Source organism: Peromyscus leucopus, chromosome 7 (genome assembly GCF_004664715.2).
Source record: "Peromyscus leucopus breed LL Stock chromosome 7, UCI_PerLeu_2.1, whole genome shotgun sequence".
NCBI lineage: Eukaryota > Metazoa > Chordata > Mammalia > Rodentia > Cricetidae > Peromyscus > Peromyscus leucopus.
Genome location: NC_051069.1, coordinates 111,664,263 through 111,684,516, shown reverse-complemented (window position 1 = coordinate 111,684,516; position 20,254 = coordinate 111,664,263). Strand labels below are relative to the sequence as shown.

Here is a 20,254-nt window from a genome sequence, read left to right as displayed (position 1 = left end):
GAAGTTCAAGTTTTTCTATCACAAACCATTTACATTTGTCAGAGAGCTGTCATGGTCTTGTGTGGAATGAAATGCCCTTGGTATTCATGTGAGGACCACTAAACCAGAAGATATGGATGGAAAGGGAGTGTTAGCCTGAAGCATCTCTTCCACACCCTTGTTCATGTGGTTAAAGGATTGGCAATTTATTAGCTAGCTGACAATTGGTGATGAGGCTCATGTGAGTGTTTCTAGCCAGGCACTAGCCACTCAATTTACACATTTTGTCAACAATACAACACCAACCATTTATGACAAAGTCTAGCTCTAGGAAGATGTGATAGAAAATATGGCTTCTTCCTAAGCAAGAGAGAGTATAACCTCAGCAAAGAACTACTTGTTGCTTGTTCAGTTACACCACCTTGCTCCTTTCCCCAACACACTGCATCATGTGCAGTATCCAGTGGTCAGCCAAAAAAAGAGCCAATAATCTCATCTCTGAACCATGCAAAACAGATGTCTTGTCTTATACACTGCTAACCAGATGAAGAACCATATGCTGTGCAAATGAAGGAGGGCAGAAGCAGCAAATTACAAAGGACAATGAAGTGGCAGCTAAAAGACGAGAAGTAGAGAGAGGGGAACATGTACATGTGTTCACGGTGTAAAGAATGTTGACAAGTAGGCAACAATTAGTAAGAAACAGATGGTAGTGCACTCAGAAGTATGAACAGCCACTGAGTGTCAGAGAATAAGCAGTCCAGTGGAACCAGGGACACTAAGAACAATTACATTTTGACCAATATATTTTAAAGGCTAGGATAGTCATTGCTTTTAAGATAGCATTTAAATATAGCTCAGTAGATTCTTTACACTTTTGATCTAGCTCTAGTCTCATAAATAAGCAAATGAAATCAAGACTTGATGAGATTAGGCCAGATGCCTTTAAAGCCAGGACTCAGGAAGCAGAATGAGTTCCAGGCTAGCCAAAGCTACATAGCGAGATACTGTTTCAGAAAAACAAAACAAACAACAAATCAGAAGTCTTAAGAAAATCACAAAGCCAGTTTGTGGTGAAGCCAATTGGATTAAGAAAACATGGTGTACTTGTGATAAATGATTAATAAATTACGTTATTGGCTTTTGCAATGTGTGTTGGGCTTATACTACTTCAAGCAGTATTGAGAACAACCAAACAGGCACCTTGAAGCAACAGAGAACAACTCTACCTGGTGTTGTCCAGCTGAAGCTGAACCTGCATATGTCTTTCTGAAAGCTGGTTTAGTTCTTTCTCTTGACTCTCTTTGAATGTGCTATACTCCAGTTTCACCAAAGAAAGTTCTTTGTCAGCAGAATGAAGAACAATTCGCAAATCATGTACCTCACATTTCAAAACTGGAAAACAAAGAAATCAAGGTCTCAACAGGTCCCTTTACCAGTCCTTTCTAAAACCAGGCAAATAAATATGACCTTACCACTGCAAGGACAAACATTAACAACTGAACATTAAACACTAAGATTTCTCTTTTCCTCCTCTCCTTAGATCACAGGTGCCCTCCGTTTCTTTTGCCCCAGGCTGGCCTTATTCTTACTATGTAGCAAGGATAGCCCTGAGCTCCTCACCTTCCTGCTTCCACTTCCTGAGTGCTGGGATTACAGTCATGTGCTACCACACCCAGCTGTTCCAACATTTCTGCTGAAACAGGAAGAATTAACATCTGTTCCTCATTTTTAGGCCACTTGACATTTTAAGAATTTTTTTCCCCTGTAGAACATGCAACAAAACTATTAATATGAAGAAAAACTTGTGATATTTAACATATCTGAAACAGTGTTGTCTTAGCTGTTGAAAACGCTTTAGTAATATACCAGAGCTTTTCAACATGCGTTAAACACTTCTAGTCTCAAAAGGAAACTCCAGCTGAAAACTAGATTAAGAGACTTTCTAGTACTTCTAGTATTACTACAAACTACTGAAAATATTTTGGAGACAGGGTCTCATGCATCCCAGGCTGACGTCCAACTTGCTGTGATGCCAAGGATGACTTTGAACTTCTGAACCTCCTGACTTCATCTACTAAGTGCTGGATTTCCTGGCTTATCTGAAAATGCTTTGATGAAGAGAAAAATAAACTGAGAAAGGTGGGAATGGCACCCTACTCCTAGAAATGTATATAAATAATTTATGCTTTTATGCTTTACTTTGTCAATATTAGTGCAATTCAACTTTCAAATGAAAGACACTTCATTCTTAAAGTACTTTAAACTTTGTGTGCGCATGTGTTTGTACATATTCAGGTATGCTAGTTCATGTGTGTACAGATGTCGGTGCTTTTCACTTTCTGTTTGAGATGAAGTCTTTCACTGGCCTAGGGCTTTACCAAGTCAGCTAAATTAGCTGTCCAGGGACCTGGATCTGCTCCTTTTGCCTCCCATCTTGACATTACTAGGATACCAGATTTGTGTGTGACACCATGCCCATTTTCTTATGTGGGTTCTAGGTTCTGAATTCAGGTCCTCAAGCTTATAAGGCAATGGAGCCATCTCCGAGCTCTTAAATAAATGTTAAGTAAACACTTGTAACATTTATTTGTGAGTAATCTTGAAGAAAATTTGTCTTATGACCCATTTTATTTATTATACCTTTTCCTTTCCTTTTCTTTTTTTTTTTTTCCCCCTGAGACAGGGTTTCTCTGTGTAGCTTTTAGAGCCTATCCTGGAACTCACTCTGTAGCCCAGGCTGGCCTGGAACTCATAGAGATTCACCTGTCTCTGCCTCCCAAGTGCTAGAATTAAAGGCATGCGCCACTACTGGCTGGCTATTTATTATACCTTTACCATGAAAATTCAAGACCAATTATCTAACAACAAACAAAACAAGTAACCCCTTAGAATAGAAAAAAAAAAAGTTAATTTAAATGATCAAAAAAGATACTAGTGTCCTCAACTATCCAAACTTACAGTCATTCTTAGTCTGAGTATCCTGAAGCTGTTTTTCAAGGTCATTCAACTGTGCAAGACGGTCCTGTTCCTGTTTGGTCCAATCACTTCTTTCTAACGAAAAAAGCTTTGGGAAAGAGTAAATATACAGGAAGAGTATGCTAAAACAATGCATCCATTTCTGTATTTAATGTCTAGTTATAAAGTCAATGACAAGACAAAACTTGGTTGTTTACGAACTATAATGAAGATGACTGACACAACCCAAGATCAGTACAAGAATGTGGACAAATCATTTTGATTTCTTCTAAACGAACAGTCCAATTGTATACCTTACCAAACCCAGACAATGAATGTCTGTCTCACTATCAGAGAAGTATAAAAAGTTGACCAGTGTTTGGTAAGGGAATTTTAAATGGCAATGTTGTTTTGGGGGGCAAACAGGGACAGAGTGAATATAAATTTATTAAGGAAAAATAAAAAGAGCTTCAAGAGTGGGAAGGGGTCCAAGGGAGGCATATCCTCATCTCACAGTACTTTGCTTTAATGATATTTCAACATTTTCTGAGGCTATGCTCTGACCCTCACCTCTTGCATTTGTGTAGAATGGTGCTCTAGTTTGTCAACATGCTGTTGAAGTTTCAGGTTTTTATGCTCTTCTTCATCCAGCTTGACTTGAAGAGCACTCAGTTGTTCCTGCATTAGACATATTTCAGTCATCAAAAATGCCTTTAATAGAATTTTAAAACTATTAATTTTTTAAGTTTTATGTACAGATGTTTTGCTTGAATGTATGTCTGAGTGCCAATTGCACGCCCAGTGCCCACAGGTGCCAGATCAGAGGGTGTTGGATCATCTGCAACTGGAATTACAGAAAGTTGTAAGCTACTAGGTGGGTACTGGGAATTGAACCTAGGTCCTCTAGAAAAGCAGCCTAACTGCTGAGAGAACTCTCCTGCCCTATTTCTTTTTGATTAAAGAGACAAGAAACTAAAGTAAACTCAAACTCTTATAGAAGCAAACATAGCAAAGGACTGGTGGAGCCAGAAATCACCAAAAGGCTATTCTGATCATGCCTATGTTTCAAAATTATATTTGTGAATGATCAAAATGGATAAATTCAATCACAAAGAAAAGTGGTTAATATTCAACCCTGAATTAAATTACAGAGCCCCAGTCAGACGTGATGAAGTATGCGTTTAATCCCAGTACTAGGGAGGCAGAAGCAGGCAGATCTCTTGAGTTCGAGGCCAGCTCGGTCTACACAGGGAAACCATGTCTTGAAAAACCACAAAAAGAATATAGACAGATAGATAGATCGACAGATAGATAGATAGAAGAGATAGATGTAGGAGCTGGAGAGATGGCTTGGTGGGTGTGTACATATGTGCATGTATATAAAATGTATGTATAAAATAAATTGTAGAGGCCTCTAGAGAACTTTGTAAACTTTAGAAGACTTAACCACTGAGCCCTCTAGAGACTTTTTTATAATTCTTTTTTAAAAAATGATTTATTTATTTTTATTTTATGTGCACTGGTGTTTTGCTTACAGGTATGTCTAAGCGAGGGCATAAAGTCCCCAGAACTGAAATAACAAACAGCTGTGAGCTGTCATGTGGGTGCTGGGAATTGAACCCAGGACCTCTGAAAGAGCAGCCAGTGCTCTTAACTGCTAAGGCATCTCTCCAGCCCCACCTCTAGAGCCTTTCAAGAAGCTTCCTCAGTGTTGCATGGGGTTATTTTCATCACAAGGGCTTCTCTGGCCCGGAACAGGAAAGAAATTCAGATTTCGGGTGTCCATTCCAACTTTTACTGGACAAAGGAGCAAAATTTAGTTAACAAACTAATAGGATCTCAATGTAATCAAAACTCAAGTTATTTCAAATACATTAAAACCTCCCTAAACTTTGATCTATATAACAATTTGCTAAAGAATAAAAAATGAACCAATAAAACAGAAAACTTTATATATGTAAACATAAAAGTTTTAGGGAGTTGCCGGGCGGTGGTGGCTCACCACTTTAATCCCAGCACTCAGGAGGCAGAGACTGGCCGAACTCTGTGAGTTCGAGGCCAGCCTGGTCTACAAAGCGAGTTCCAGGAAAGCCAGGACTACACAAAGAAACCCTGTCTGGAAAAGCAAAACAACAACAACAAATTATAGTGAGTTAAACTAGTAGACAAATTTTATTTAAATGAACATTCAGTGATTTTTTTTCCTAAAATTAAAGCATCACCTGCACAGTTCGAAGCTCCTCAGAAATGGCCTCCAAAGCTTGTTCACTCATCTCTGGTGGCACTGGCTCATTCGATATATCATTATCTAAACTGCAGGAATTCTGTGTGTGCAGAAAGCCAAAGCTCCCCACCTCAGGGCTTGATTTTGGTACCAGTCTAGAACAGAGTTGATAAGCCTTGGTTGGAGTGGTAATTATCTGCAGAACAATGATTGTGGAAAGAATCATTAATACAAAGGGAAATATCTAGAGATTGTATGAACAGGAAAAATTAAAATTTTATTCATCGAGTTATCAAGAGGATGTGTTCTTGAAGTATTGGATAGAAAAGACCAAATGGAAATAAACCCATCAGTCAGTATAGTTGCATACAAAATTGTAATGAAGTTTAAAAAATGGACCTTGAAGCTGGGCATGATGATGGATGACTGTAACCCCAGGATTTAAGGTGCCTACCTCTGCCTCCTACCAAAGGCCTGTGCCACCACACCTGGCCTAAGACTCATCTCTGCATATTACAAAAGCAAACTGCAAAGCTGGGCACAGTGGCACACACCTATAATCCAAGTACGCACAGGGGCAGAGACAGGAGGATCAAAAGTTCAAGGACAACCTAGGCTACAGAGTGAGTTTAGGACAGCCTTAGCTATCATGGGACCTTGTCTCAAAGAAAAAAAAAAAAAAAAAAAGAAAGGGAAAAAAGGTTTGAATGTCTAAAGTTAAAGACAAAGTAGAATTTGATCTCAAATGTTTTATTCCTCCTCCTTGACCTTGTCACTGGAGTATATCAAAACACTAGCGTGTTTTGATATCTGTGTTTGGAAATAACCTTTATTAATAAAAGAGACAGGACTTGCTGGACAACGGTGGCGCTCGCATTTAATCCCAGCACTCTGGAGGCCAGGCCAGGTGGACCTTTGAGTTCGAGGCCAGCCTGGTTTACAGAGCGAGTTCCAGGACAGGCAGCAAAACTATACAGAGAAACCCTGTCTTGAAAAAACAAAAAACAAACAAACAAACAAACAAAAAAACAGAGAGAGAGAGAGGTCCAATTTAAATAGAAACACCAATTACCCACCTTAAGTGTTTCAGCATGTATTTTATTCAGCTGAGAAACTTCTTGGCGTTTGCAGGCTTTTGTTGCTTCCAAAAGGTTTTCGAGATTGAGGTTTGCTTTTTTCAAAGACTGAAGCTCAGATTCCAGTTCTAGCTGCTTTTTCCTAATAGATGTTGTTAAGACAGTCCTTCAGGTAATCAGTAACGTCAAACATCTTTAAGTACATTGCCGTTTATGCTCTCACAGAGCTCAAGTTCATTGTCACTTTCAATATTAACACTTCTCTACATTTTAGGTTAGGATTAACCTTGGTTATAGTATGAATATAGTTTATAGTTTATCCTTTTACACAATGAGCATCAAGTAAGAGTATTAATAAATCTCTAATTTCTAAAAAAAAATCTAGATTTAGTTTATAACTGATTTAAATTTGGTAAGGAGATATTCAATTGACACTCAACAGGTGAGCACTGCTTAAAACATTTGTATGATCTACTATCAAATATACAGTAAAGAGCTACAAGAAAAAAAGTGCTTTTTCTGTGCACCAAAACAAGTGAGTTGCTAGAAGGGTTATATTTAAAGTAACATGCCAAATTATTAATATAGAGTATTAAGAGAGGTGATGAGCGTGTGTGTTTGCACTTTACCGAGTTAGCTCTTTGAACTCTTCATATTCTTGCTTTGAATTATTCAGCTCTGTTTGAATTTCCAGGAGTTGTGCTTTTAACTTCTCAGTGTTTGTGAAGAAATTTGGTTCTTTTAGTGCTTTAGGAGAAAATCCTTGCAGCCCTATTAAGAAGGAAACCACTTCAGTCTTTGAAAGACAAAAAAATAACGTAACATTTTTCTACGCTCTCTTCCAGGTTTGTTTTGAGTCCCAAGAATAAATAAAAAATGGATTGGAAGGTGAGTCCCAGAAATATGAGAACACAGATGTCAGCAAGAGACACAGAATATACCCTCAAGGGCACTGAAAGTTGTGTTCAAGAAGCAGAGACAACAGGATGGAGAAGTATAATTAAGGAAACATGCCATTCCTTAGGATAAAGAGCTAACAGTGACTAATGAGCAACATGCATGGTGCTAGGTAGAAACATCTGCACAGCTGAACTTGTAAAAATTGGTGCTACTGGCCATTGTGAATAGGCAATGAACTATTTGGGAGAGGAAACTGAAAACAAGGATAATTCTAACTCTGCATATAAAATCATGTTCCTCCACACTCAAATAACTGTGAATCTTCTTTTACTAAGTCATAACTGAATAATAAAAGAATTAGACAAAGGAAATGTAAAAAGCAAGACAAAAAAAATCTGTTTTTTTTTTAATTTTTAAAATTATGTGTATATGTGTATGCCTGTGTTTGGATGTGTGCATCTGAGTGCAGGTGCCCAAAAAGGCCAGAGGTGTTAAATCCCCTGAAGCCGGAGTTACAAAAGATTGGGAGCTGCCTCAAGTGTGTTAGGAACCAGACTCAGGTCCTCTGGAAGAACAGTGCATTGCTCTTAACCACCCAGCCATCTCTCCAGCCCTGCTTTCAATTCTTTTTTTTTTTTTTTTAAGTTTGTTTTCTGAGGTGGGTGTGGGTCTAACTTCATAGGCCAGGTTAGCCTAGAACTCACTATCCCCCAGCCTCAGCCTTCTGAGCACTTGGATTCCAGGTGTGCATCACCTACACAGCCTGCTAATAAATGTTCTTTCCTCTTTCTCTGTTTGTGTGTGTGCAGACCAGAAATCAGCCTTGAATATCTTTCCTCAGGAGCCATCCACCTTGATTCCACTCCCCCCACCCACCCCTTACCCAGAATTTCTTTTTCTGAGAGGGGGTGTCTCTAATTGGCTTAAGAGTTTTCCTAATAGGCTAGGCTGGTTAGCCAGAGAATCCCAGGATCAACCTGAAAGGATAAAGCAGGCGGAAAACTGGTATTGCTGTCGGCCCTGCCAGGGTGAGCTGCTAAGAGAACATGCCTCTCACAACAAGTCTAGTGCAAGAGGTTTATTGTGGGAGGGGAAAGAAAGGCCATCCTGGAGTGGGGACACAAGAGAGGCAAACAGACAGACAGACAGACAGACAGAGAATACGTAAGAGAGCAAGAGAGGAACAAGGGAGCAAGAGAGGACTGTGACGAACAGGCACTTTTAATGGGTGCATGTGTCACATAGGGAAGTTTGCAGCCCATTGCTGATAGTGGAAATGAGCAGTACCTGGTGACAGGTGACGCTGAAGTTACCACTGCCTCCTAGGGTGAGGCAGGCTGGTCAGAGCTAACACAACCTGTTTCAGCCTCCCCAGTGCTGCGATTACAAGCACAAAGTCAACCTTTTAACTTGTGAGATCTAGAACTCAGGTTCTCATGTTTACACAGCAAACACCTTACTGACATTATCTTTCCATTCCTACACACTCTCTTTAGTTTTTTGTTTGTTTTTTTAAACCTATTTGTATGGGCATTTTTCTTGCATGTATATCTGTGCACCATATGTATGCCTGGTGCCCACTGAAGCCAGAAGAGAGTATCAGATTCTCTGTTAGAATGGAGTTACAGACAGTTCTAAGCTCCATGTGGGTACTTGGAATTGAACTTGGGTCCTCTGGAAAAGCAGACAGTGCTTTCAACCACTGAAATCATTGCTTCAGAGCCCCTTCTCACAACAATCACTTCTTACCTTTGTCATTTTTCTCTTTGCTAGACACTTCAGAGAAAGCCTTTTCTAGTCTTGCAATAGACTGGGCATCTATTTCGTGGGCTCTTTTCACAGGCTCTAATAATTTCAGTCTTCTATTTTCTTCCCTGAGGGAATGATTTTCCATAGCATACTTTGCAACTCTGGGGTGGTGCTCCACCTGTGACATTGAGAAATTACACACTTCATGTATTCACAAAATTTGCTAATGCACTGGTATCTCTAAAAACCATTCAGAAATTCTAGAACACAGTAATCCTGGTTGTACTCTATCTACTACAGCCTCCATAGAAAATCACTTGGTAACTGGTGGGTATATCAAAATATGTTTGTTAAGTTGCTTGCAACTTCCACCCAAGCCACATAGAACCGAAGCCCAGAGGCGTGCAACAGGGGAACCTCTTCCCACAAGGGAATGGCTAAATTAATATACTTAAGGTTGTAGCTCAGTAGCACAGCCAAGAGCCTAGCATGCAAAAGGCTCTGGGTTTGATCCCCAGCACAGAAAAATAAATAAAAAGAGTAAGGGGATGGAGAGATGTCTTAGCAGTTAGAGACTGCTTTTTCAGAGGACCTGGGTTTAACTTCCAGCAACCACATGGCTGTAACTCCAGTTCCAGGATATCCAACACCTTCTGCTGGCTTCCCTGAGCACCAGGCATACACATAGTACACAGACATACATGCAAGCAAAACACCCTCACACATAAAATACAAGTAAATAAATCTTTAAAGAGGGAGAATAAGGAGAATTCCTGTCTATTAAGACTGAATTGCCCTCCAAAATACATTAGATAGCAAAGTTCAGGAAAGTATACAAAATAAATGGAAGTAAAAATATTTAGCCTATTGATTGAACATGTATTAAACATACTGGGCACAAAAAAGTTTGTTAAGTTATTTTGGTTTTCAAACTGAGTGTCTCTGTTACCTACTCATCCTTTCTAGGAAAAAGAACTTCAAAAAGCTCAACTCTCCAGAGACTAGGGTAACACTGGTTTTTCTGTCTTCAGCTTAAAACTTGGAAAAGGGGAAAAGAAATTATGCAACTCATGTTACCAGTCACTTTAAGCACTGTATTAAAGAACCAGTTACTAGTGAACATTTTAATATGCTTTAGAGCTCCTCCCTAGAAACAAGCAGGTGTATTGCACTCACCTGTTCTCGAAGAGTCTGAATCTCATCCCTCAGTTCTGACAGCAGACGGTCCTGTTCCTCGGGCAGAAAGCTTCCCCGTGCCTCCTTCTGGAGCCTCTCTAGACGCACTATTTGGTCCTCTCGGAACTTCACAATCATTTTATTAGACTGAATAAACTTTTCCTTTTTCAGGGTGAGGTCCTCTAGCTGGGAAATTTTTTCTACCAGAGACTTAAGAAATTCATGATTCAGTTAAACATGAAAAATAATTCAGCTTTCCAAAATTCTCATAAACCCAGCAGGTTGTATTAACTCTAAATTCAAAGGCAAGGAGCCTTTTCCTAACACATCTGGTACTATGTGTTTCACTCACTGAAGTAATGAAAACCAACCACAACATTAAAGTTCAAGATGTCCTGAATCCCTTTTCCCAATGAAATTTCCTACCTTCTTTTCCTGTTCAGATTTCTTAAAGAATAGCATTGCTTCTAGGAAATGTTCTATGTAATTCTTCTCTTTGTCTAAAAAGGGGAAGGGAGCAATATGTTCATTTTTCAGAACTAAAACAGTCTTTATTTCTGCCAAATGATCTAAAGGAGCAGACTCTCATTTATCAGTTTCACATTAATTCTCTCAGTAAACTGGCTGTACTACAAAGAAAACAAGTTTCTCTTTATTTACTTAGCACAAATATATGTGATGAAAGAAACAGAAATGGGTTTTTAAAAACAAAACAAAACTATAGTCTAGGCTGGCCTTGAACTCATGGCAATCCTAAGCCTCTCAAATGCTGGAATTATAGGCATAAGCCACCAGAGCTAGCTTAGAAATGAGTCTATAAGGAAACTGAAGGAGATCCACATGTGCCTTTTGAGATCTAATGCAAATTCTTATTTATTGAGTGACTCAGTCTGTAGCTCTGTAGTATAGGCTAGCCTAAAACTCATTCTGTAGCCTAGGCTAGTCCAAATCTCACAACCATGCCTCAGCTTCCTGAGTACTGAGAGTCAGGTATATAGACTATACTTAGTATAATGCACACTCTTGCTTTTTGTTTGCTGGTGTGGTTTTGTAAAGTACTGGAAATCAAACCGAGGGCCTCACACATTTTATGCAAGTGTTCTACTATCAAAACACACTCCCAGCCCCAGATTATTTTTTCTTACAGTTTTATAGATATCAAGTTAATTCTGCTAGATATTCTTTGTTTGTTTGTCTTTTTTGTTTTTTCACTACAAGGTCTCTCAGTGCAGCCTTGGCTGGCCTCTAACTCACAGAGATCCGCCTGCCTCTGCCTCCCAAGTGCTGGGATTAAAGGCGTGCGCCACCACCTGGCAGCTACTAGCTATTCTTTAAAGAAGCATTCTTTGTCCTAGTGAACATATATAAATGTATATGCTCAGACAGAATCTTGGGAGTGATCAAATGAAATCAGTTAAACAGGAAAAATAATTCAGTTTCCCTAAATTCTCATAAATCCAGCATATCTCTTTTTAGCACTTACTAGGGATGAATTATTTAAAATCATTGATCCCCTTTCTTAGTGTACCTCATAAAACATCTGATTCAAAGAACTACCCTCCTACACAGGTGGAATAAGGAGGAGAGTATGTGACAAATCCGGGAAAGCCTCGCTGTACTTTGACCATCGATCTATCTCACAGTAGAAGTTCCTGACCTAACATTCTCATCAAGTCTTCCCCAGGATAAAGGGCAGTGAGCTCGTCCTACCTTTGGCCAGTAAGCTTTCTGGTATTATCTGCCCAGAAGTAAACTGAGATAGCTGTTCTTTGAGCCTCTTCACTTCAGCTTGCAGCTGGCTGACATTTCCTTGGGTGTCTTCATTCACCACAGCCTGGACAGGAATTAATAAAGCACTGAAAGTCCAAAGAAAACTGCACATCTGTCTTGCCAGCAGCCGAAAGGCCACCAACATCATACGCTGAAATGGAAAGTTCCCTCTTCCTGTGCCTATATACCAACAATCAGAGCCCAAGCAGCACAGCTGGGCTCTCTTCCTCTTGCCAACTCCTCCTCACCAGGCACACACGGATCCCATTGATCTGATCAGTCCTAGGCCACCCTAGGCCAGGTCACCTTCAGACTGGAGTGTATTACCCTGACTTAAGAATCCTGCCTTCCCTTTCAAAGACAGGAACCAAACATCTCAGTAAGAACATTTTCCCTTTGTCCAGAAACCACTGGGGGCAGAGTCTGGCCTAGAAGGGCATGGCCCCCAACAGGACTAGTCTGAGCAGAAACTGACCTCTCCAAAGAGAGCTACTTTCTGTTTCTAAAGCTGGCCTGGAAGCAGGGATTGGTTTCACAGTCCAATGTGGTTCTACCACCACACCAAATGTCACCTTCACTTTCTTTTTTTTTTTTTTTTTTTTTTGTTTTTTTTTTCGAGACAGGGTTTCTCTGTGTAGCTTTGCGCCTTTCCTGGAGCTCACTTGGTAGCCCAGGCTGGCCTCGAACTCACAGAGATCTGCCTGGCTCTGCCTCCCGAGTGCTGGGATTAAAGGCGTGCGCCACCATCGCCCGGCCACCTTCACTTTCTTAAAGTAATGTCCTTTTTTTTTTTTTTAAAGATGAATCAGGCTTTCTTTCTTTTTTTTTTTTTTTAAAGATTTATTTATTTATTATGTACACAGCATGTATGTCTGCAAGCCAGAAGAGGGCACCAGATCTCATTACAGATGGTTGTGAGCCACCATGTGGTTGCTGGGAATTGAACTCAGAACCTCTGGAAGAGCAGTCAGTGCTCTTATCCTCTGAGCCATCTCTCCAGCCCAGTAATGTCCTGTTTTAAATGGCCTCTAAAAGGTCAAAAAAAGTCATAGACAGATTTATCACTGTGGTGACTAAATAGTGTCTTCAATTTTTTAAAGATGTCTTGTTTAAAAACTTAAAAAAAAAAAAAAAAAGATTACCAACGAATGCATCATTCTGGTGTGTGATGTCAGTAGTGAGGAGGTCACATGTATGGGGACAGGAACAATACAGAATTGTTCTGTACCTTCTGTTCAATTCTGTTATAGAACTAAAGCTGCTTTAAAAGTAAAGTTTATTGCCAGGCAGGTAGATCTCTGAGTTTGAGGCCAGCCTGGTTTACAGAGTTAGTTCCAGGACAGCCAGGGCTACAGAGAAATCCTGTCTCAAACAAACAAGCAACCAAACAATCATAGTAAAGTTTATTAATTAGACCATTATTAAAAACTCATAAAACTGAAGGGCAATAAAAATGCCAATACCTAGCCGCCAGACAGACCAAAGACCTAGCTATGCAATATTCAACTATTTCAGCAAGGAAAACACCCTGCGACAACCCAAGTCCCCTGTGTTCTTGCTTTGGTTCACCCTGCCCACTTGGAAAGAATTGTTCATCATTAAACAATTCCCAGACATCTTAGCTCTTCCCACTGACAGCTGAAGAGGACTTACCATTGGGAGCAACTACTACAAAGCTGCTGGTTTTGTTGTTCATGTTTAAGTCATTTCCAATGGCTTCTGATTCATACAGCCAGCCTCCTTATGAGGCACTCTGACATCACTATTATTATCAGTGACATCATAACTGCAATCATTAACACAGGTCTACTCTCCCAAGACTTCTGGTAAGCTAAGACAGAGTCAGGAAGTTCTACTGATGTTTCCTCTTCATATTGCTAACATTCATGTAAGCAGGGGATGGTGCCCAAAGAAGTAAGGTAAAAGACAAGACCTATGCTTTTCTCACTTACTCAGGGGAAGGAACAACATGGTCTACTTCACTCTGCTAGATGACCTGGGGATAAGATGCCCAGTTTTCTCCTTGAAAAAGGAGATCTACCAATTCATGGCACAGTTGTTTTGTCTAAAACCAAGGGAGTGTTCAACTCTCCAAATAGATGTCTTGTTGGTCTTTTGACAGTCTGTACTAAGTATCAGTAAAGTGCTCTCCAAAGGCATAATATGGACTGTTGCTTCTTTGTGTGCCAAGTTGTGGTGGGACACAGAAACTGCCACTGTTTACATACGGTCTAGGGCTGCTTTCTTACTGCAAAGGCGGATTTGAGTAGTTGAAATGGACCATATGGTACATGAAGCATTAAGCAGTTTATCAACTAGTACTTTACAAGAAAAGCTTCCTGGCCTGAGGAATATACCAATATTAAAGACATTTGTTGTATCTAAAATAAAATGAAGAATATGTGGCGATATGCACAACTTAAAAGGCAAATTTCAGCCGGGCGTTGGTGGCACACGCTTTTAATCCCAGCACTTGGGAGGCAGAGGCAGGCGGATCTCTGTGAGTTCGAGGCCAGCCTGGGCTACCAAGTGAGCTCCAGGAAAGGCGCAAAGCTACACAGAGAAACCCTGTCTCGAAAAACCAAAAAAAAAAAGGCAAATTTCACTATTATCAAGTAATTTTCATAGCATTACTCTTTCAAACCATATACATCATATATGGGCACAGGGCAGGCACATGTATGCAAACCTATGTGCGTGCACCATCACATACACCAACTCTGCTAGCATGGCTTAGGCTAATTACTCTCCATTGCACTAACAAAAGGAAAACTGCCTTACGAATACAGGAATGGAAGGGAGGAAAGGAAGAAGAGCAAGCTTGTACAAGCAAGATGAACTTCTACAGAAGTAAGATTAGTGGTAACATTAGGGCAATCACTAAGAAAGTATGTGCAAATATTTTTCTAATTTAACTGATATATTAAATACTCCAGTATTTTACCTTGTTTTTAATCAGCTTGGCTCTTTGAGCAAAATTAAGTGTTGACAGTGTTTCCCCAAAACACCTGGATCCTGGATGAACATTTGCAATTATGGCTGTTTTGGCATTACCACCAAGGGAGTCCTGTTTAACAACATCAATGGTGTATATTTTAGATTGTAAATCCTAAGATCTTTTTCAGAAAATAATAAAAGCTAAGAAAATCTCCCCTATCAGTCCCAGTGACTATAATGCAGGTGGTAGGAGCCAGTGATCAGCTTTACCCGAAGTAAGAAGGTAAGTCTGGAGTCTCTGTAGCAGACATGCCTCTGTTTTCCATTACCCACATCAACAAGTGCAGTGATGACCTGGCCCAGGCAACTCAGCGATCGGTTTATATTACCTGCTTCCTAAGGAATTAGGGGAAAAGCAAAAATATTGGTGCAATGCCACTCTTGGGTGTTCTGAGCTAAAATATAGGTAGCAAGTCGACAACCTGGGATGGAAAAGCAGAGGGGCAAAATGAAAACCAACTTCTAAGCTAAAACAATATGCTCAATTATCCCCATTTCCTATTTCATGCACACTGTAACTGCAGAATGCTACAAATATACAAATGCACTACACTTGGAATTTGAATATTTATTTCTTCTAGCAAATCAAATGTGATATAACATTGCCTCATTACTTGTCATCAGCAGCAAGCTGCAGCTCCAGACAGCATGAGATATTACTGGGCTGGGATGTTTAGCAACAGTTAGATAAGTTGAATGTACTTCCGATTTAGGATATTTCATCTTAACCAGGTTTCGTTGGAGGTAATACCACTGTAAGTTGAGGAGTACCTGTACAAGCATGTTATTTTGAGGTAACACCACTACAAGTATAAGAGAACCTGTACAAATATGTTCTTTTCTTGACAGAAACATGAGCCTTTTGCTGACTGCAAGTCAGCAGGCTCAAATCTCTCTCTTACTTCCAGTTAATCTTTCTTAGGTCACATTCCTAAACTACATCACATTGAATTTCTGTCCCACTGCCAATAGCTCAGGCGAGGCACCTTCCCACCTGACTGCTCTCCCTTTGATTCTGGCAGTGAAGACTTAATGGATCTAAGTGGTTATAAAATATGCTTTCTACATGAAGCTACACATTTGCTCTAAACTTTTAAAATGTTTTCAGGGTTTAGAAGGCTGGGTACAAACTTGGCCCAACACTCCTGTTCCTGACTGACCTGTGCTTTCTTGCTCTATAATTGATCTATTCACTGATACACACTGAAATATCCAATGCACATTTACTCTGCAAGGCCCAACAAACTTGGACACATCACTCTTCAGGGCAGGTATTCTCTGTTCCTCTCTCCTAAACCAAACTGTGTTTTCTGTGAGACAACTACTCGAAGCCACCTCTCCAGATTTCTTCCCAATGCTCCACCTCATACCATCCTGTCTCTGTCTCCTCCTGACCAAAAGTAGTCACTTTTGCTCCTGACAGACTTGTCCTATCTCATTTAGGTTTACTATCATGACCATATAAAATCTTTGATTCTTTTGTGCAGAAACAATTTTTTTCTTCTGAGGTCTTCACTATACTTTGTATGGCACTGATTTTTAGTAAGAATTCACACTTAAATATGAAGGTCATAATTTCATTCCTACCTTTAACCTCATCCCTTCTGCATGGGTATCTTTTTGTCTCTCAGATCCTGCTAAATCCACCAGGTTGAGTAGGGAGGTCCGAATGTTCACAGTTTCACTGCTTTTCTCCATTGATTCTATTGTGATTGTAAAGACTGCATGAGACCTAGAGGATTCTCTGTTCATAGATGTGGATGCTACACGCCTGTTCCTCCATCCTCTAGATAAGACCTAGGGGAAAAGTAAACTATATTATAAGAAGCCACAACAGGTACACTTAAGACAAACTCAAAACACAAAATAAGCACTTAATAATCTCTCATTGTAATATGAAAAATAATAACACCAGTAATTTTCCACCTTCACAACACAGTAATTTCCCGTTGGAACAAGGGTGGGAACACTCACAGCCTTTCCACTGTTATCTAGCTTTGTGAAAATTTATAGTGACACAAGTTCTAAGTAGTATATATTTGGACACCAAAATCAGCAGGAGAGCTATAAAGAATGGTGAGAAGGTTTACTGCCCATCAAGGGTTATTTTCTTTCCCTCTTCATGTCACAGAAAGAGACAGGGTGTCCCAGGCTGGCCTGGAACTCACTAGTAGTTCAGGCTAGCTTTGATCCTTCTGCTTCCACTTCCCAAGTACTGTGACTACAGACATGCATCCTTTTCTTTAGCTTAGATAATAAACATTCAAAACCAAAAAGGAGTATTTTGAGTTATCTTTAGTCTAAAATTTTGGCAGCTTTCTCCCTTACAAAGTAGTTTTTTTTTTCTTTCCATTCTGACAAGAAAATATATCAATGTTCAGACCACAGACTCTTAGTTAGGCAAGTTCAAACCCCGACTCTACTATTTATAAGGTATGGCTGTAAAAAAAGTTTCTGCTTCTATATTCAAAAATGAGCATGGAGAGCAAGGCACAGTAATGTACTCCCAGCACTGGGAGGTAGAGGCAGCGAAATCTCTGTGAGTTCAAGGCCAGCCTGATCTACAAACGGAGTTCCAGGGGCAGCCAGAGCTATGCAGAAACGCTGTCTCGAAAACAAAACAAAACAAAACAAAACAAAACAAAACAAAAAAACAGCATGTAGATACTAACTTCACAGGGCAGAATATCTAAGTTCAATATACATATTTCCACCTTTGGATGTTATTAGAATTTAGATTGTGATTCAACATCAAGTGAGGACTGAGATGAGGCATTACTTTGGAAGGATGCTTAGAATGTCAAACCTTAGGCAAAGTTGTTTTCTTTTGGGGAGAAGTCATGGCTTGTAACAAGGTCTCTGTGTAACCCTGACTGTTCTGGAACTAGACTAGTCTGGCCTCAAACTCACAGAGATTCATCTGCCTCTGCCTCTCAGTGCAGGGATTAAAAGAATGAACTTCCACACTTGGCCCAAGCTCAAAGTCTTGATAGGCCTTTAGGTGATGCTGATGACCTGAGAAACACAACCAGGAGAAGAGTCAATGTGTGAGGTGTAAAGTTACTTCAGAGGCTACAGTGAAAATTAAATAGAACTATATATGCATATGTGTGTGTATAACTACATATATAAAAATCACCACAGTACTTGCATAAAATGCAATAAATGCTAGCTATTAAAACACTATTAACAAAACACAGTATAAAACCGAAATTATCTGTCAGTGTCATAGACCGAACAGAGGACCTTTGAATACTAGACAACCTCTTTACCACTGACCTATAACTTCATAAAACTGAAATTATTTGTAGCTTTTATAGTTCTTCAACAGTACTTTATGCTCCCTCCTCATAGTATTAAATAAATATATTTAATGTTAGGTCAACTATGTATTTGCATAGTTTAAAAAAAATAGCTTTTACCAGGCAGTGGTGGCTCACGCCTTTAATCCCAGCACTCGGGAGGCAGAGCCAGGTAGAACTCACAGAGATCTACCTGGCTCTGCCTCCCGAGTGCTGGGATTAAAGGCATGCACCACCACCACCACCACCACCACCACCACCACCACCACCACCACCACCCGGCCACATCAGGCTCTTTAAAAAACGAGTAGAATGTTTTTAGAAGTTCCTTCACTACGCTTGTATGCCGCCTCACAACAGGAAAGCAAGAACAGATCAGTGCTCCTAGGAGGCCTTGCACAGGGAGCTCCCAGAGCAACAGATACTGATGAATTATTGTGCTATTAGAATAAATGCCACAAGCATTGTAAAGTCAAGCAGCCCAAGGATAGCCTCAAACTCACAATTCTTCCTGCCTCTCCGCCTCCCAAGTTCTAGTAGTACAGGTATGTAACCTCCATGGCCAGCCCAAAGCTGGAGAAATCTGGAAAATATTGCTACATTCTTTTTTATTTACTTCTCAAAAGAGTTTGTGTCATGCCTTTATGAAATTCAATTCTTGATTCCTTGAGGTATGTTTATTGCCCAAACATCAAACACAACCTCATGGCAGGGTACCTGATAGGCTTCAGCAGCTGAGGTCACCACCTGCTCCACTGCACCAACCACAAAGACTCCCTTCTTTATGTGCTCCCTTAAATATAGTCCGACAGATGCTGAGTCCAGCAGGTCATAGATTTGCTCATTGTAGACCTCAATAAAGGAGCACTTACACAGGAAAGTCTTCCCAGCTCCAGCCTGTAAAAGAAAATCTCTAATTAACAGTTTATACATTTATCCTCAGTTTCCATGAACTATTTCAGGTATGTTTCCCTATTAACCTTTAATATCATGTAAAACATTGAAACATCAGTGAAAATAATCTGGAAAACTAATTTCAAAACATTATTTAACTTTTTTTTCTTTCTGGATTTTTGAGACAGGGTTTCTCTGTGTAACAGTCTTGGCTGTCCTGGAACTTACTCTGTAGACCAGGCTGGTCTCGAACTCACAGAGATCTGCCTGCCTCTGCCTCCTGAGTGCTGGGATTAAAGGCATGAGCCACCACTGCCAGGCTACATTATTTAACTTTTAAATATCATCACGGCAGTCCCAGAAGTCCAGTTTGGAGAGGTACCACGGAGCCTGCTGGTGGATAGGAATTGAGCACTTCAAATGGATTTCCACTGTTTTCCATATTGTACTTCCTCATAGTTTTGTTTTTAACATTTGTTGTTTGTATGTATAGGCATTCTCATGCATGGCATGTACATGTAGATGAAGATAACTTTTGGGAGTCAGTTATCTCCTTCTACCATCTGGGTCCCAGGGACCAAACTCAAGCCATCAGGCTTGGTGGCAAGTGTCTTTATCTACTGAACCATATCATCGGCACCAGATAAAGTTTTACTTGAAGCAAGATTCATGTGCTTTAAAAGACTGAAACTAATTCATTCTAAAAAAAATTTGGGGCTGGAGATATGGCTCAGTGGTTAAAAGCACTTACAGGTCTTATAAAAGACTTGGGCTTGGTTTTCAGCACACATATAGATTACACATCAATTCTATGTTGCCTTCTTCTGGCCTCTACAAGCACTGTACACCTATACTGCACTTATATGCAGGTAAAACACCCATACACTTAAATTAAAATCTTAAAAATTGTTTAAAAAAACAAAACAAAACAAAAACCAATTAGGTGCTGGACAGATAGCTCAGTATTTAAGAGCACTTGACTGCTTTTCCAGAGGACCCTCATTAGATTCTCAGCACACACATGGAGGCTCACAATCATCTGTAACTCCAGTCCCAGGGGATCCAGCATGTTCTTCTGGCCTTTAGCACCAGGCATGCCTGTGGTACAGACATACATGCCAACAAAACATCTGATATTCATAAAAACAAATAATCTTTAAAAATGTAACCATAGAAACACAAAGTGTTAAAAGCTAATTATTTTACTGTCATGCAGTTTGTATATCTAA

At 39.9% G+C, this 20,254-nt stretch overlaps 1 protein-coding gene across 3 annotated transcripts in view; it reads right to left on the bottom strand.

Moving 5' to 3' along the window:
- The window catches only part of Kif15 (kinesin family member 15), a 68,484-nt gene that overhangs the window by 28,598 nt on the left and 19,632 nt on the right, over positions 1–20,254 (bottom strand). For all 3 annotated transcript variants that reach the window (XM_028890490.2, XM_037208069.1, XM_037208070.1), the window contains exons 7-20: positions 18,849–19,028; positions 16,417–16,626; positions 15,040–15,165; positions 14,777–14,899; positions 11,773–11,896; positions 10,489–10,562; positions 10,063–10,272; positions 8,887–9,064; positions 6,867–7,008; positions 6,238–6,379; positions 5,160–5,357; positions 3,508–3,615; positions 2,941–3,046; positions 1,209–1,374 (exon numbers count right to left, since the gene is read on the bottom strand). In XM_028890490.2, the coding sequence (XP_028746323.1) occupies positions 1,209–1,374; positions 2,941–3,046; positions 3,508–3,615; positions 5,160–5,357; positions 6,238–6,379; positions 6,867–7,008; positions 8,887–9,064; positions 10,063–10,272; positions 10,489–10,562; positions 11,773–11,896; positions 14,777–14,899; positions 15,040–15,165; positions 16,417–16,626; positions 18,849–19,028 (2,087 nt within the window). The remainder of the gene's footprint in view (positions 1–1,208; positions 1,375–2,940; positions 3,047–3,507; positions 3,616–5,159; positions 5,358–6,237; positions 6,380–6,866; positions 7,009–8,886; positions 9,065–10,062; positions 10,273–10,488; positions 10,563–11,772; positions 11,897–14,776; positions 14,900–15,039; positions 15,166–16,416; positions 16,627–18,848; positions 19,029–20,254) is intronic.